We start from the raw sequence: 17,829 nt of genomic DNA, 5'->3' as shown, positions 1-17,829 counted from the left end.
TCGCTATGTTACTCCAAATTCTCAAATATTACACCTGCTTAGATTTCTGTATGTAGCGTTGCACAAGTTTTCTGCATTTTAGCACAGACCTATCTGGATTTCTAGTAGGAATGCCCTAGTTGGCGCTGAACTAACTTTCTAGATAGCAATCATGGCCGCCTGGCTGACTGCTTTACTAGTTTGGAGGAATAGGACATGTTCTAATACTTGCTTTCCTCGACTGGATTCTGTGGAACAGCCAATCAGAGCAAAGTTTCGCCATGTGAAGATAATCTGTGAGTGTGCAAAGGAGCGCTTTTGTCTGTGGTTTCCGAGTGTTACTCCAGCAATGTATAACGTATACAGCATGAAAGGCGGGTTGAGTTACACCATCTATGCCGAGTGCACGGTGTTTACATTTGAAACAACTAAAATATTCTTCCATGCGTCTACAGTAAACGTTGTAAAGTATGTATTTAAGCAACGTGATTGTTTTGTACCTAATAACGTTTTATACGAAACGTTATTCCTCTCGGTTGAATAGTTATCGGCTTTTAAAAATGTGAAGTGATACATTGTTTACTTCTCACGCGGCCGCCATTACAACTTCCCTCGTATGGGAACAAAAGTCTATCGACAAGTACACTGATAAGTACCGTGTGAGGCGAAAACTAGCAAATTGGTAGCCAGTCCAGCGACAAATAGGGCATACCTACTGGAAATCCAGTTCCGTGTGATCCTTTGGGGTCCACGTGCAGTCACTTATGAGCCACTGCGAAGGCCTCTCCACCCATCTGCCTGCGAACTGAGGCCATTGTCGAACTTTCTCCTCCATTAGTAAACTTTCTAATGTGGTAAGCATGCACAGACATATTGAATCTTCATTTGCCGAGAAATTTCTGTAAGTTTTAGGCTGACAGAGCGCAAGAAATCACTCCTCTTCACTAATGCAAGTGTGTATAGGAGTACACAAACGACCGGATCTCAGTCTATTAATTACATTTCTTACAAATATTTTAATTTAGTTTTTAAAACGTAGATAATAATTTTATTAGAACATTCTTTCCAAACCTTTTCCATAGATTACACATACAGATGCTTCAATTCTTGATTACGATGTGATCCATGTCAGATTGCCTGTGGCGACACAGGGTAAAGAAACTTTGTATTCCAAATATTGATATTTCCATGAAGAACAATTTATAACAGTTAAGGTGAACGCATTAACTTTTATTCTTTCCAGCCCCCACCAATTCCTTGGAGGATGGCCCTTTCTTCAGGACAAGTGTGGTGTGGTCTGTTAGCGGCCATCGGGAACGACTACTGCTTCTACACGCTCCTATCACTAGGACCCACCTATATGCACTCCATTCTCGGATTCAACATCACGGCGGTATGGATTTTTAAAATTTTGATGTAGTTTCTTTTTTCCTCTTAAGATTAATAACAACGGTGAGAGCGTTGATGATGATTCGATTAAAAACAATGACCCGGAAAACGCTGAAAGCCATGGAAATAGATATAATATCCACCAAGACATTTGAAACCCTGACGTGCGGACAGTGGCGCTAGTGTCGCTAGGCTAAATTACGGGGAAGCGTGTAGTTCGCATATTTTCCGAGGTTTCAGAAAGCTTGGTGAATCTTGGTTAGATATTGCTTTTTTAAGTCGACTTTATGTACAGATAAGCTAATCGGGACTGGACTTGCAGTTTAAAGTGGGATACGAACAAGGTATCGAACCAGGGACCCCTTAATTAAAAGGCGACGACGTGACGGGAGGCCCCTGATATGTCTGGGGACATTTTGTATATATATATAAATATATACATATTATGGCTTGCAAATATAATTTCTGTGCTACATAAGTTTTCATTATACAAGTTTTAATAAATATATAACATTATTATTATTACATTAAGCCTACAACCCAGCTAGTGCAAAAACTAAAAAGATTATCTACATGCGAAGCTTTCAAAAACAATTTGGAGGAAAATTTAAAGTAAAAATTCCTAAAAGGCACCGAAATTTTGTGGGGCCCATGAGGAATTTTTCGGGGAGCCAGTGCCCCATCAAATTTGCTTGTTTAGTGCATTAGGACACCGAGGCGACCATCATTATTTAATTTTTCCAGTATTATAGAGATTTTGCTTGTCTTATTGAAAGTAATACATTTTATTAAATATATATTTTTTTCAGAATGGATTCTTGTCTGGGCTTCCATATTTGTGTCGATACTGTTTCGCCGTAGCATTCGCCATCTTTGTGGATCACCTTTTGCGGAGGAGAAAACTGAGATTAATGGTTGTGAGGAAAATAGCCATCACTGTCTGTAAGTATTCAAAAGTTACAATTCAGCTGTGATGTATTAACATGGAATTTATTTTTAAAAGAAAAGGCAATCGTCGACTTGACTACGCTAATTTTATTCACAAACACTCATCTGTACAGTGACCTTAGTTTCTCGCAAGTGCGATAACATCGAAAAATGTTAATTGTTGTTAGAATGCGTTTATGTACAGGGTGACAATTAATGAACTATATGAAATAAAACGGAAATTAGTGACAAACCATGTAGTACGCAAACTGTATTGCACATGTAAACGGCACTACAGACATTCGGATTTAGGTTATGACATGTTCGATATGTCTGCCATCTCTGGCGATGATGTGGGGCAGACGAACAGCAAAATTCTGCATGACCCGCTGAAGTGTCGATGCTGTCGATGACCTCCTGAATGGCAGTTTTCAGCTCGGCAATGGTTTTGGGGTTATTTCTGTACACCTTGTGCTTAACATAGCCCCCTTCCAGAGGCCTCTGGGTACCCCAGAGCCAGAATGCGGTCCCCAAAATACTCCAAGACATTTTCACTTGCAAATGGCCGACATCAACACGTTGAGTGCGCATACGCATACGAATTCCCATCATGCCCTGTGGTCAGCCATGCAGTTTGGACGTCATCACACGAACCGTTCAGAAATTATGACGGTTTTATTTAATATAGTTCATTAATTGTCACCCTGTACGTGCAGTGGTATATTCTAAACACGTTTTGATTGATTGATTGATTTAGTTTATTTTACTTCGCGTTTTGTGCCTCTTGGGTAATTTGCGAAGATGGGGATGGGTGATGAAATGATGAAATTGATGAATGGACATTCACAAACAACCAAGCCCGACCGGGATTCGAACCCGGGACCCTTGGCGTCGCAGCGCTCTAAACACGTTTTAATCAGGCACGTATCTAGAAATACATTTCGGGGTGGGGGTGGGGGTTCCGACCATGTGTCTCAATAATAATTAATAATAGAGGAAAGTGCCCAAAACCGGCCCCCCCCATTTTGTTTTTGATTAAAAAATATAGAAAAGAGTAAAAAGTATGTTTTAAAAGCATGTAAAATATACTTTATAATGTTATGCACCATTTACAGTTCACTTTGAGAAAATATAATTAAAAAATAGCTATAAAAAAAGTAATTTCAAAAACCTTACACTTTGGCGATTTGAAAAATAGTTGCCGAAAACGGACCCCTTGTAATAATAATCAAAATAACACTAAACAAAATTAGAAATAGGTATTAGATCAGAGAAAACATAATTTAGTATCAAAGTATAAGTATAATATAACAATTACAGATTTTTGTTATGGAAAAAAACATACAGAATGTATTAAAAAAAAGATACAGAGAATATATAACAGAATTAAATCGTTTAGCGCCAGAAATCGCAGATGTACACGTTCTTTTCAGCACCAGCACAATCCACATGGGCCCACAGCGAGCACATAACGCACATGACCCATAGTTCCCCTTTAGAATCCTCCGCAAAGTGCCTGTCACAAAACATACAGTACGCATCATCATCTTTGGAAGGGGAAACTCCCGGGAGAAGCTCCAATTCAGATGTTCCAGAGGACACGCTGTTTTCATCTTCGGTGCTTGATTCCTGCACACGTGTCTTAAAATGTAGACGCTTTTTCACGAACACGTTCCCTTTTCTTGAAGGCTCTACTGCTGACCCACGTCCCCGGCCGCGATTGCTTTTGCGTCTTTGAGCACGATTCCGTGCTTGCTGTTCAGCTTCCTTGGCTTCTTTAGCTTTTTTAGCTTCCACCAACTGGGCTTTATAAGGCGTAGATGTGATGACCGTAGAACTGCAGGCCTTTCGTCCCCTATTCGAGGTCCTCTTTTTGATTGTTGGAATGGGAGTGATGTCAAACGGGCTTGCCTTATAAGATGTGGAACACTGAGGATCCTCAAGTGTAGCTGATGACAGAGGAACACCTTGACCTGCCGCAGATGTTGATGGTTGATTTGGGTCAAACCCTACAATAACTTGTGGTTTGTCCACATCGCATTCTTCTCTGTTCTCTGGAAAGCTCTGATTGCCTGCTGTTTGTTTCTTGAACACAGTCATAGAAAGAGGAATCTCGTTTTGTGTTTGCCTCTTCAATGTAATCGGCATCTGAGAACAGCTTCTTGTTCAAAGGGTATATGCCTGTTGCTTTAAATCCATTGATTGCAATTTGAGCTGTTTGGCATCGAATGTAGGCTTTGCCAAACAGGTCCATGACATCAAAAGCACTGACAGCACGTTCATTGTGCCTTAACCACTGCCTAATTTCCTTGCTGTAGTAAACTTTGAGAGGACCCATGAACGTTTTATCCAGAGGTTGTAGTTTGTGGGAGGAGTGAGGTGGCAGCGACACAATGGTAACATGATTTGTTTGTGCTAATTCTATCAGATCATTATTCTGTGTGTGGCTAAAGTGGCCATCCAAGAGCAACAGAACCGGTTTTTCCTTTGTACTCGTTGAAGTGTCAAAACCACTGAGTGAGGAAGATGATTTGGATCCACCCTGAAGGGTGCGCTGCAAAGATTGTTCCTGGTGGAGCCCCTTTTTTTCAACTGTTCACTCACATTTTTTCTCGGAAAAATTACTAAAGGGGGCACGAATGAGCCACAAGCATTCATACAAGCAACAATCTTTATAAGGGCCCCACGTTCTCCTGATGTTAAGGAGGCTATCTGTTTTTCACCCTTAAGACCAATTACTTTTGTTACTTTAGATTGTACCACAGTAATGCGGCTCTCATCAACGTTGTACACTCTGTCAGGAGTGAATTTATCTTTCTCATAAACATCTTCCAGAAGGTTATAGAATTTCTCTGTGTTTTCTTTGGTGAACCCAAGAGCCCTGCTATGATGTTCCAGTAGGCTTCCTTTCTGACAGTTTGGTTTTGTGGCGTTTTAGAAAAAGACTAACCCACTTTTCCCCAGCAATTTCGTCTTTGAAAGGATGTTCTATGTTAATTCTCTCTGCCACTTGTACGGCCATTCTTCGCATGTCATTACGAGTAAGCCCAAAAAACGAAGCTTCCATAGCTCTTCTTCAAGATCTTTACCCAAAACTGTAGGTCTGCCTCTTGTTGTTTTTGGTGCTTCCTCAGGTGTACCGTACTTCATGTTGGACAACCTCATACGTGTTGTTTTCGGAACATTAAACTGTTTACTGGCTTCTTCCATCCCACCTTCTTTTTCCGCACTGCGTCAATAGCTTTCATCATGTTAGACGGACTCCACTTTCGTTGATCAACCTTCCTCATTATTAGGGACACTGAATTTTCGCGATGCTCGAAATCGCGAAATGTGAATAAAAGATGCAATTTTGAACATTCTGCACGTAAATACACCCACAATGATGAAATATGCATGAGTTTTATTCGCGAAGTAATGCGAAATGTGTGCTTTTCCACGAAATGAACGCTTTTTCGCGAAATAACCGTGAAATATCTTCAAATTAAGTAGAAAATACGGAAAAACCGGCAATCGAGGTTGTGCGCGCAAACTGTCGATTTGTAACGATACGTTTGCCTAAAGTTTCCTACCACTTGCAGCTCAAGAACGATTTATCTTCGATCACATCAGGAAGACGCTGCAAATTGGGATTTCCCATGCACATAATCTCAGTTCAAAAACTTCGCTCCCTGTCAAGTTGGATTCCTCTCTTCCTCCGAATGTCTACTCAACTTCCAGTTTCATTGAACTTGCTAGCTGTAGCAGCGATAAGATTAGTCTGTTCCCGCACATCGAGGGAAACAATGGTGTCATTTGTGTTCAGTCATGAATGAATTTTGTTTATCATCATGTGATTTTCAACATGTGTTTGTGTATGTGCAGTAGTGATTATTTTTATTTGTTGGACAGCAAGGATATCCTTTAAATACATACAATGAATAAATCACTTGAGATATGCAATTTAGAAATCAAATGATTTTGTGTTGATGTTTTCTTTTTGGTTGGACAGCTAAGTACTTGTGTATGTGTACAGTATATAAAAATGAAGTAGTTTATCAATTTATAGCTCTTTTGTATGTTGTTTCCTCTCATAATTAAAAAGTGTGTGCCAATTTTTTTTCCCCACCGCTGTTATATACCGCTGATCTAACATTTTATTTACCGCTCTCCTCAGTTTTTATTTACCATAAATTTGTCTCCCTACTCATTATCCTCTTGGAACCTGCAACAGAATTCCAAAAGAATAAGAGTGTGTACAAATACAGGCAGACTTTAAACATGACAAACTCGGGGTCCGGTTCAGGCAACTAAAGGCTGTCCGGTTTGCGCGACTATAGCCAACATTTTGTTCACCCAATAAATGTTTAACCAAACATCTAAATGAAACGGTTTCATGATAAATATGAACCTTAAACCTTACCATTTGCGCATATAGGTATACAGGTCGAAAGGCTTACCTGCCAATATCTAGGAGACATAAATAAAAATGTAGTACAATGTAATTGTTCCACTGTCAAAATACGTAATGGCAGACTGATAAGCAACAAGTGAAGCGGGCGACGTGTGCGCTCCACTTCAGAGTGGTAGAAGCCTAAACTACTATTTACACTTGGTCCCGCTAGAGTTCAGGAGCATGCAGAGCCAGGAGACCGGGGGTCCGCTTTAGGAGTGGGTCCAGTTTTGGGCACTTTCCTCTAATAATAATATATTTACCTAAATTCATATAGCATTAATTAAATATGTAAATTGATTAATATTGTATTATTATTATTATTGCATGAATAGATATAAAGACTGTTTAAAAATAAAAATATAACAGCAGGTAATCATTATGTAGCTTACGTGTAATGAAGATCGCCAAAATCTGTATAAAAACAATATATAGAATTGAATATTTATTGAATAACAAAAAAGAAGTTAGATCGAATTGACGAAAAGTAAAGTTCATGCAGTGGCGTGCCCAGGATTTTCGAAAGGGGGGGTTATGTATACTTTTTCTTGGTAGTCAGCCCTCATTTTGTCATATTTTCCTACCTTTGACGTTCTTTTTTTTTAAGAATACTGGGCGAAGGGGGAGTTATAACCCCCATTAACCGCAACCCCCTTGGGCACGCCACTGAGTTCATGATTAATATGTTATGCATGTTGTCATAGGAAGCAGTGTGCATAAATCTTTGGAACTGTCCTTAAGGACGTATGATTCTGCAAAAATGTAGTCAGCAGTGGCGGCGATTAGGGGGGTGAGGGGGCAGTTGCCCCCCAGTTTTCACTACTTTTGCCCTCGCACGATGCTAAATCTTATGTACAAAGGAAAATATACTGTCTTTGCCCCCCGGTTTTCGCACCTTGCCCCCCGACTTTGGAACCCAGTCGCCGCCACTGGCAGTCAAGGTGTTCTACGAGGGATGTTGACATTTTTTTAACGGACCTTGTATAGAGGCACATAGTGGTTCGGATTCCACTTTAAACTGTAGGTCCAGTCCCGATTAGCCTTTCTGTGCATAAAGTGGACTTAAAACACCAAATCAATCAAAATCAATCAATTTAACGGACCTTGTTATACACAGCTTATCCTTGGGCATGGAATTAGTGTATTCCACTTCGGAAAATTCCTCCTCTACTCTGAGTTAAGGGTAAAAAACAAAAACAAAATAGCATGTTTTAGTGACTTTCCTCTATATTTATTTTGCCTATTCGAGCACATTGGTGTGGTGAGATACACCAGGTTTTGAACCCAGTGTACGCCACAATAACACGTATTATTCGTTTCCTTACAGCGCACATCCTTCCCGCCATGTGCATGTTGATATTCGCGTTCCTCGGCTGTGACGCGGCTGCATCAGTGGCGGTCGTCTCCTTGACGTACGGCTTCAACGGGGCACAGACGTCGGCGCACGGACAGGCCTTCCTCGATATCGCTCCCAACCTGTCAGGTAACATGCCTTTCCTTTTGTTGGTTTCATTTTGTATTTTTCATTATCGTTTATATAAACTATTTGTCAATGTTAATTACATATAGGCAACACAATAATAATAATAATAATAATAATATAATTAGAATAAGTATATTAAATTAAATTAATATTAATTAAAAATGTAAATAAATTAATATTGTATTGCAATTATTACATGAATAGGCAAAAAGATGGTAAAGAATAGATATGAATAGTTAAGATCGCCAAATTTGTGTAAAAACAACTGCAAGGGCAAGGAAATTAATGTTAAATAGATAAATAATTGAATATTTATTGAATAACAAAAAAGGAGTTAGATCCAATTGACGAAAAGTAAAGTTCTTGATTAATATTTTATGGATATTATCATAAGTAGTAGAGTGCATAAATCTTTGGAACTGTCCTTAAAAGCCGTACGAGTTAAAATCCTTGCCTTCCAATAAGTTCAGCAGAAATAAATAAGCATCGATTATATAACAAATGCTAAACATTTATATTTTTATCATTTAACTTTAGTACTTGGTCCGGACTCCCCCTTCTAAATACGTCCTTAATCACAGACCACTCTCCGTTTAGCTTTGGAACTGCCTACCTGAACTGTTGAAAGTCATTCAAGGTTTCCTTGAAAGGATTCTGGGCTTATCATATCTGTGGCGTATTTTGAGAAGAAAACAACAAAATAACAAAGGGGGAGTTATAACACTTCTCTCCCCCTTCTGGCCAAGATATTTAGTGCGTCTTTACTAATAAATGTACGTTATAATTCTTTCAGGAACGCTTGGAGGATTAGGCAACTGCATGGCGTCGTCTACAGGCATGATTTCTATTGCGGTTGCCAGTGCTATTCTCGCTCATGATGTAAGCAATCGAATTACTTACTTTACTTTAACATCATTATATATGCACAGTTGAAATTTAACAAAGTAAAACACCCTTGCCTATTTCTACAATTAACTTTCATTTGGTGTACATGACTTTATATGATAATATGTAAGGGGGGCTTTCAGATCGAAGTGACATGCGAAAAGATGCACGATACTGAGAAAACGGCCCAGTCCGAGCGACAAGCGGTACGTGCAGCTTGTCGTATCACTTCCGAAGGTTAGTTTGCCAGTAGTTTGTCTGAAACTTCCATAAAAACTTCCTTTATAATAAGCATCTTGGACGTCGAAGCAACACAGATCCCTTCAGCCCATATGAAATTCACTGCGCAAGCGCATAGACATACTACGCAAGCGCGACGTAATATAAAGTTGACACGATTCATGTTATTAGATGACTCACTATGCCACAGATGTTTTGAACTCTGGTGTTCTATACCTTTTTTTATATCTTTCTGCATGACGCAAGTCATTAAAAACCTACCTGAATCACAAGCGCCTCTGCACAACAGTAGACGTCATTGTTGTGGGCGATCCAACTACTGATTGATTTGGTTTATTTTATTTCGCTTTTCTACCACTTTTGGTTAATTGCGAATATGAATATGAGTGATGATATTGATGAAGGGACACTGACAAAGAACACCCGTGCTCACGCCGGGATTCGAACCAGGGAACTCTGTCGTCTCGGCGCACTGTGCAAAGCAGAGTGGATGATCCAAATATCGTACTCTCTACTGACGTAACAGTGCCGATTAGTAATTCAGACCACTGTTTATTACATCTTGAGAATGCTGATAAACATTTTAAAATAATTTTCTCCAGAGAACATTTGATGTAAAGAGTTTTCAAATGAATGCTAAACATTTCCATTCACACAATGTTAAGTAGTTAAATAATAACGAAAAAATACAATAAGAAAATAATAGTTTTGCGGGTTAAGTGGTAGAGCAGCCACAGGCTGAATTTCTATCACGAGGACTTCACCAACTTATTTGACAAAAACTGTGTTGATCTTTTAGTTTCTAATACACGTCGCTGTTCGTGCGATAAATTATACAATGCAGTGGCCATTAAGAAGCAGTATATTTGGTAAAGTTACGTCAGTCAATATTGCGTATTGTAGCATCACATAGCACGGGTTGCATGAGCGCGAAGAGCGAAGAACCGGGTAGGAATTCTGCCCCTGTGGTCTGCTTCAGAAGGCAGGAAGGGTCACATGAACCAATCACGGTAGACCTCTCGTACGCCGGCGTAAGAGAGCCTATTTACGCGCGTGCTGTAGAAATGGAAGCTTTCCCTCCATAAAGGCAGCAAGGAGTGTTGAGAGTGGAGCGTTGCAAGTGGATCGCGAAAAATAGCCATTATAATGCCATGAAGGTCAAACATATATGAAATTAGTCACGTTTTACTTTATAATCACAGCATTTAAGCATTTTTGAAATTTTAAATCTGGGAACGCCGGGCGTACGGGCGTACTATAACGCTACGCCACTGGCTAAAAGTACTGTATATTTGCTAGTAGTTGTAGCTTACATACGATAACTATAGTACTTAACTTATATTTAACTTTTTTTTTGCCAACTCAAGGCTTCTGTCTTTTTCAGCCCAGTGTATTTGGCTGGAGAATTGTGTTTTGCCTATGTGCTGCCATCTATGCGACGTCCAGCCTACTATACCTCGCTATATTCAAAGCTGAGATTCTACCTTGGAATGATCCGGTTACTCTACGCCTGGAAAATGGGGAAGAAAAGAAGGAGAAAGAAAACGAATAGAAACTGGGAGAACAACATACCCAGTGGCGTGACCAGGATTTTCGAAAGGGGGGGAGGACGTATAATTTTTAGTAGCCAACCCTCATTTTGCCATCTTTCCCTGCCTTTCACGTTATTTTTTCTTTAAGGAATACTGGACCAAAGGGGGGTTACGACCCTCCATTTGGCACGCCACTGGGGAACTACATCTTGCTCACATTTCTTACTATATGTTTGTACATTGTAAATAAGCTCACATATTGTTACTCAAATGTTGCTTGCAGTTACACGGCTGTTAAAAATATGAAGTTTGTAACCAGGTCGTACCTATGTTGATGTATTTGGGGGAAGGGGGGCAAATTCAAATATATATGTATAGTTACAAAGCTTAATATGGCCTAAAATTCTATATTGTTTCTATATATTAATAATATTCATTACATAGCCTACAAAATATATTAACCACACACACAAATTCTGTGAAATAAGAAGTTTTCATTAATATGTAGTGGTCATTATGTAATAAATATATCTATTAAATTATTATTATTATTATATTTATATTTAACTAACCGATTGTGATAATTTTAAGTTGGTTTTAAAAATGTTAAAGTAACATTTCCTGTAAGCCACGGACAATTTAGGTGGGCACAAGTTTCGGGGGTCCAATATCCCCCAGGCCCCATTTTAACGACGCCTCTGGTTTGTAATATATAATGAGTAATGTAAGTGAAGCAATTCATATGTGCGCAAAGTATTCCTGCCTTGTAACTAATAAGTACAGCTTTATAAACGTTCGTTGTATTGTTTGTATGTTTATATGGTGTATATTAAGTTCATTAGTGTATAAAATAATAAATATCAAAGTGAAATCTATTTAAATGTTACCAATTCTATTAAGAAAGAACAGGATTTGGAAAAGTACATTCTTGTTTGCCACATAAACCAATGGGGTACTTTAGCATTATACGGACTACCCCTCATTTCAGACAGCCTGTTTTCTGGGAAAGCAAAAGAAACAGTTATGGACATAATGGGAACACTGTATTTGAAAGTTTACAATATATAAATTTAACAATTAGGTTGGGTTAGGTTAGGTTAGGTTGGTTAGGCTAGATTAGGTTAGGGGTAGTCCTTATAATACTAAAGATAGATAAACAGAGAGAGAGAGAGAAAGGTAATCAGGAAAGAGAATGAGAGAAAGAGAGAGAGGGGGAAGAGGAGAAAGAACAGGAGAATGAAACCGCTAAAGATAGAAATGGAAGTGGGCTGGCAACTGTGAAATAATCGAACCATTTCGAACAGTCTACATGCAAGATTTACAAGTAACATGTTCAGGCTCTGTCCGAAAGGTACAAAGTACATACTTGAAATATGGTCTTGACGGAAGTGATGTCACTTAGTACAGTTCGAAAGCGTCAAGTTCACGAGGAATCGAGACCACAGGGCTACAGCGCCTTGAATAACGTAGTGTGGAAAACGGCACAGTTCTGCGCGCTCTGGCTGGTTCCACTCGAAAATGATTCGCTAGAGGCGCTGGTGTTGAACCCGGTGCTTGGTATTCGTCTGTTTATAATGGAAGTAAATGGAGTTTTAGCTGCAACGTCTGATTCTGTTACATGAAACATTTATATGAATGTGATAATTGCTATGATATTTGTTACAGTGGTCGCGAAGATATTAACGAACATTCTAGACAGTCGACCATGTCCTGTTATCGTCATACTTTCGTTAATAATACGGGAGAAAATACGCGTGGAATGCTCTTGGCAACTAAAATTTTGTGTATGAATTAGGTTCATTATTATTATCATCATCATCATTTCTTTTAAAGATATACACACTGAAGCATTTGTATTTTGATTATTTACTGTATCTTTTCTTCCGCTTTAAACTAATCGCGGCGATGATGATAATGATGATTCCATGAAACGACAAGGGGAACCCCACAAAACTTTCTTAGTGCCATCGACATGAGTGTAAGGAAACTTTCAAACCAATGGGACAAGCGACACGGGATGTTCACGCTGTCACACTAGTGACACACACTTCCAGACTGTAAAATAGCATTCATTGCACATGAGGGTCCAAACAGCAAACGACACGTTCATATGGCGTATTCGCGTGTTAATTGTTACTTCGGTCGGAAAGCTCCTTAAAGGAAGGGTGCTCAGACCGAAGCGACGCGCTACAGGGGGAGTTCCCAACTAAGTGACAAGCGACATGGTGCCTTCAGTCTATTGGCAATCGTTCGCTGCTAATTGTGCGAACGACAGATAGGCGACACGAAAAACCGCACATTACAACAACAGATCTAGGCGACACGATAAGTCACACGTGTCGCGTTGTCGCTTGTGCGTCGCTCAAACTGGGCCATTTCCACAATAGCTTGCAACATGTTGCCGTGGTTTGTTGTTCGCGCATGCGCGATGCAATGAGTGTCTTGCTTTAGGGAGATTGCGCACCAAAGCGACAAGGGGCACGCGACACTTATCGCTTGAGGATTTCACCAACAGAACGCTGGCCTGTGCTTCCCGTCATGCAGTTACGATGTGAAATGTTGCTCTTGGTTGGCTCGTTTCCAAGCAACATGTGTCGCTTCGATGTGAAAGTTGCCTTGGACTGAAGGACCCGTGTCGCTTTGGTGTGAAATCTCCTTGAGGAAACGGTGCAGTCAGAACTTGTGTCCCTACGGTTCGAAAGGCTGCATTGATTACGGACTGCTCGCTTCCAAGCGACACTTGTGGTTTGTCGCCTCGGTATGAAATATCTCTCAGGATACTATTTATATTATAATAACATAGAAAAATAAAACTCTAGTACACAATCCAACCCCTGACGTCCGGAATCACTTTGCGATATTTCTTCTTGTGTTACGCATGCTATTTATTTATTAATTTTATTTTACTTTTCTTTCCAAATTAATGTCATTTTGTGACTGCAAATCACTCCACAAATATAACTGTTTCCATCAATTCACATACCACCTTTCAAGACAAACAAATCTACATAATATATTCCAAAAACTAACAAAGCCGCATTACTTTCATAAGAAAATTAGCACCGACATTGATCGCACTGCCATCTATGTTTCTCATCCGTCTAGGGAACCAGTTTCTTGGGTCGTTTTCCACACTACGTTATTCAAGGCGCTGTAACAGGGCAGAGCACACGAAGTTGGAGGCTCGGTCACGTGACAAGTGGACTTGTTGTTCATTTGTTTGAAATCGCGGAAGTAGAAAGACAGCAAGTTGTTTGTTGCAGTTCTTCCAATGTGTGGAAATGTATGTATTAGAGCATTTACAAATGCTATGTGATTTCTGTGGTGAAAAACAAGTGTTTAAAACGTGGAAAACCAACGTGTCCAGGGACGGCGACAGGGGTGGGCACGGGTGGGCAAGCGCCCACCCCAAAATTCCTGTGCCCACCCGATTGCCCACCCAATCAAATTCAATAAGTACATATACTTGGGGATATATGAATGATTCAATATACGTATAAGTGTATTCTGGTGTTCATAACATGTATATTTTACTTGTGAATATTATCTATGTTAGAAATGTCCACATATTATCAACCTACAAAAAACCAATTTTGTCATTAGAAGGTGAAAGTAATTACTAGAGCTATTGAAACAAAAACTCTGATAAAATTAATACTTCCATGATTAAGAGCAGCTAGTAGGCTTTGGAGGCTCAAAATTATGCAGGATATGATCAAGATTAGATCAGAATTTAGGGTGAACTTGAGGACTGCAGCTTCGGGCCTCCACATACATATATATATCCCGGCCTGGCTATGGTTAAAATAATCTCCAAATAAACAAATAAAAACATCATCTTAGCGTTACTTCCTCCACCAACATAATAAATTATTTCGACTTTTTAATTATTATTATTATAATAATTTAATCAAGAAGACATAGATGGGCAGGCCATGTGACACGAATAGCAGAGGAAAGAATAGTACAGGTTTCATGTTGGAAAACCTGATGGTAAGAGACCAGTAGGGAGGCTAAGACGAGGATGGAGGGATAACGTTGAGATGGACCTAAAATAAATCGGAAAGTATGGGCAAGATTGGATTGATCTTGCCCCGGATAGGGACAGATAGAAGGCTTGCGTTGCTGCAGCCATAAACCTTCGGGTTTAAGTATGCTAGAGAGTATAATATAGTTTTAAATTCCAGAAGTGTCCCTTTTTTTATTTCATAACAAATGTTATATACCTGTCATCTTCAATTATCAATATGGTATGCGAAATATCAACTATATATTCGTTCTACTAATACGAGTAAGAAGGAATCACAATAATCACTACAATACTGAAGTGAAAAAAACTTTAATAAACCAGTTATGTATGGAAAAAGCTACAGAATTATTCAATTGCTAATGAGTGGCTTATCCTATTTAGAAATCCTCTTGCCACACATAAATTTTTCCACATGAATCAGCCAAAGATGTCAACAGAATCTTTAGATGCAGCTGAAGTAAAGAAAAATAAGTTATGTCACGAAGTATCCAGAATACGATTTTGTTAGTTTGTTTTTAAGCCCGCTGTTATGCTCAGATAGGCTAATCGGGACTAAACCTACAGTTTAAGGTGTAGTCCGAACCAGTGCGCATTGTGCTTCCACCAGAGGATGGGGGAGTCGAACACAGGACATCTTCATTATAATGGGACAGCGTTATGCCATTGGGGAAAAAATATACAGGAAAAACTCGCACCAAACGTGTCATTTTATCACCACAAAAGATGCGTCCATTTTAAGAGACAAATATTTGAGACTTCCGGAAAACAACGTCATTGCTCACGGAATTAGCTGCCTGGATCCACTAATGAAACGCTGTGCAATTGAAACTACCACCTCAACTTTCTAAGGGGTATGAACTAATGAAACTCCATTTTTGGAAGAGTAAGATGTGGTTGATTTGTTTTATTTTAAGTAATTTTTCTGCTAATTTTGATAATGACGACGATAAGGTTCAATGGTGATTAGATGAAAGTAACGAAGGGGCGAAAACAAACACATGCTGACACTAAAAATACAAACCCTCATACATTATTACTTTGACAGTGGTTTTATGCACCAGGGACTCGTTGCTCTGAAAGAATAAAGTTTCCACGGTATGCTGCACAGGATAGAGGTAGGCATTCTAGTGTGTTCGAAATGGTCAGGCCATACAACCAAAGTCATCTATGAAAAATATATGGAGTATTACTGGTACGGTGATCAACTTAGACGAATTCCTTGTGTCCTAAATAATTTTGTTACCTCAAAAAATATGTTCATGTAACCATACGTGTATTGCTTCTCCCACATTAGTAACATGGCAGTTCAGAAAACGAATAGCAACTTAGCTAATAATCTCTTCAATTCTGAACAGATTTTTCAATCTTACTTGTTTATTATTTATGAGTGATATTTTGTCAAAATAGCCTTTCATTAGACTAGGAATAAATACTTCATGGACAATGAACAAAGAATGGGGTTTCCGTGTGTGTTTTAAATCATTCCTAATAAGACGTTCATTTTAATCCAAACATTCAGTGGCGGCGATTAGGAGGAGCGGGAAGTGGGGGATGCAGTTGGCACCCAATCGCCGCTAGTACAAACATTCAGATAGATTTGTCAGTTGTACAAACCATGTAAGCTCAGAAAAATGAACCCCAAGGAGTAAGAAAACTCTTGCAGTCAAAAACTCATACGATGAAAATACTATGCTCAGGAACATGCATTTAAATTACGAGAAACTTCACGATTGTCTACCATCGCACTTTCTATCATTGTTGCCGAATACATAAAATCAAGTATGTGCCTTGTATTTGCAACACAAGCTTATTATTATTATTTCACTGCATTAACATGCATCAAATAATGTGATTAGAATGTATAGCTGCGCATGGGTAAACTCTTCCTTGAAATAATTGTGTCCACGCGAGAATAGATTAGAAAATACAAAGAGGAAAACAAGAAAAGGAAAGGGAAAAGAAGTAAGAGGAAAATTGGGAGTGTAAGAGAGGCGGATACATACATACGTCTTACATACACATATATACTATATATGGATTTACATTTATACTGCCCACCATAATCTATCAATATGGAGCTTCTGCCCACCCGGTCGAAAATTTAGGCGCCGCCCCTGAACGTGTCCTCGGTTATATCTACTGATCGTATTTGGCGCTGCCGTCGAAGTGCAGTTCGAAAGATTTTCCTTTCCCGTCCACGACTTCAAGACCGCACTGCGAGACCATTCTCGAAGTATGCTCGCTTCAAGTACGGTCTTACACCTTTCGGACACGGCCATAGGTAGTTTGAGAAGTTAGCCAAGCAATGGCGGCGATTGGGATCCAGAATTGGGGGTTAAGGTGCCAAAGCTGAGGGGGGGGGGAAGGACAGTTTATTTCCCATTGGTAGATAAGGTTTACCATAGTGCGGGGGCAAAAGTACCAAAAATGACGGGGGGGGGGGCAACTGCCCCTTAATCGCCCCCACTGAAGGCAAGTGTTTTTAACTACGCGTAGAAACACGGTCATACCTTGGATGATTAACAGATTCCTTATCAATCATTCTTAGAAAATATTCTTGGAATTATGTTTCAAACGTTTTATTCTTTAAAACAGTTTTGTTATTGATTAAAACACTGTTTAAAACATTTAAAACATGTTTAAAACACAAGAACTATTTTGTTTTTTAAAAGCACAATTTTTGCCATTCCTATTATTATTAATGGGAATATTCATCTTTTCACCTATTAATTATAACTTTATTACTATTATTATTATTATTACACGTGAGACACTTGGATCGGACCCCTTGAGAAATAAAGTTCCTGATAAGCATGGACGTAATTTAGGGGTAGGGCAAGTGCCCCTTTGCATCCGCCAAGTTTCCCCTACGGAGAAAATGTGAAATGTTATTCTCGTGTCAGTGGCTAATTGCATGTGGCATTTCCAGATA

The 17,829-nt window shown here is 39.2% G+C and overlaps 1 protein-coding gene across 1 annotated transcript in view; it reads left to right on the top strand.

Annotated features, from left to right (window-relative positions):
* The window catches only part of LOC146003801 (putative inorganic phosphate cotransporter), an 83,442-nt gene that overhangs the window by 16,505 nt on the left and 49,108 nt on the right, over nt 1–17,829 (top strand). Inside the window, exons 6-10 of the mRNA XM_083142219.1 lie at nt 1,223–1,372; nt 2,178–2,310; nt 8,055–8,210; nt 9,004–9,089; nt 10,720–10,885. Coding sequence (XP_082998345.1) covers nt 1,223–1,372; nt 2,178–2,310; nt 8,055–8,210; nt 9,004–9,089; nt 10,720–10,885 — 691 coding nt within the window. The remainder of the gene's footprint in view (nt 1–1,222; nt 1,373–2,177; nt 2,311–8,054; nt 8,211–9,003; nt 9,090–10,719; nt 10,886–17,829) is intronic.

This window comes from Lepisma saccharinum, chromosome 20 (assembly GCF_977018435.1).
Source record: "Lepisma saccharinum chromosome 20, izLepSacc3.1, whole genome shotgun sequence".
NCBI lineage: Eukaryota > Metazoa > Arthropoda > Insecta > Zygentoma > Lepismatidae > Lepisma > Lepisma saccharinum.
Note: the sequence above shows the minus strand (reverse complement) of the source record. Positions and strands in the feature narration are given on the sequence as shown.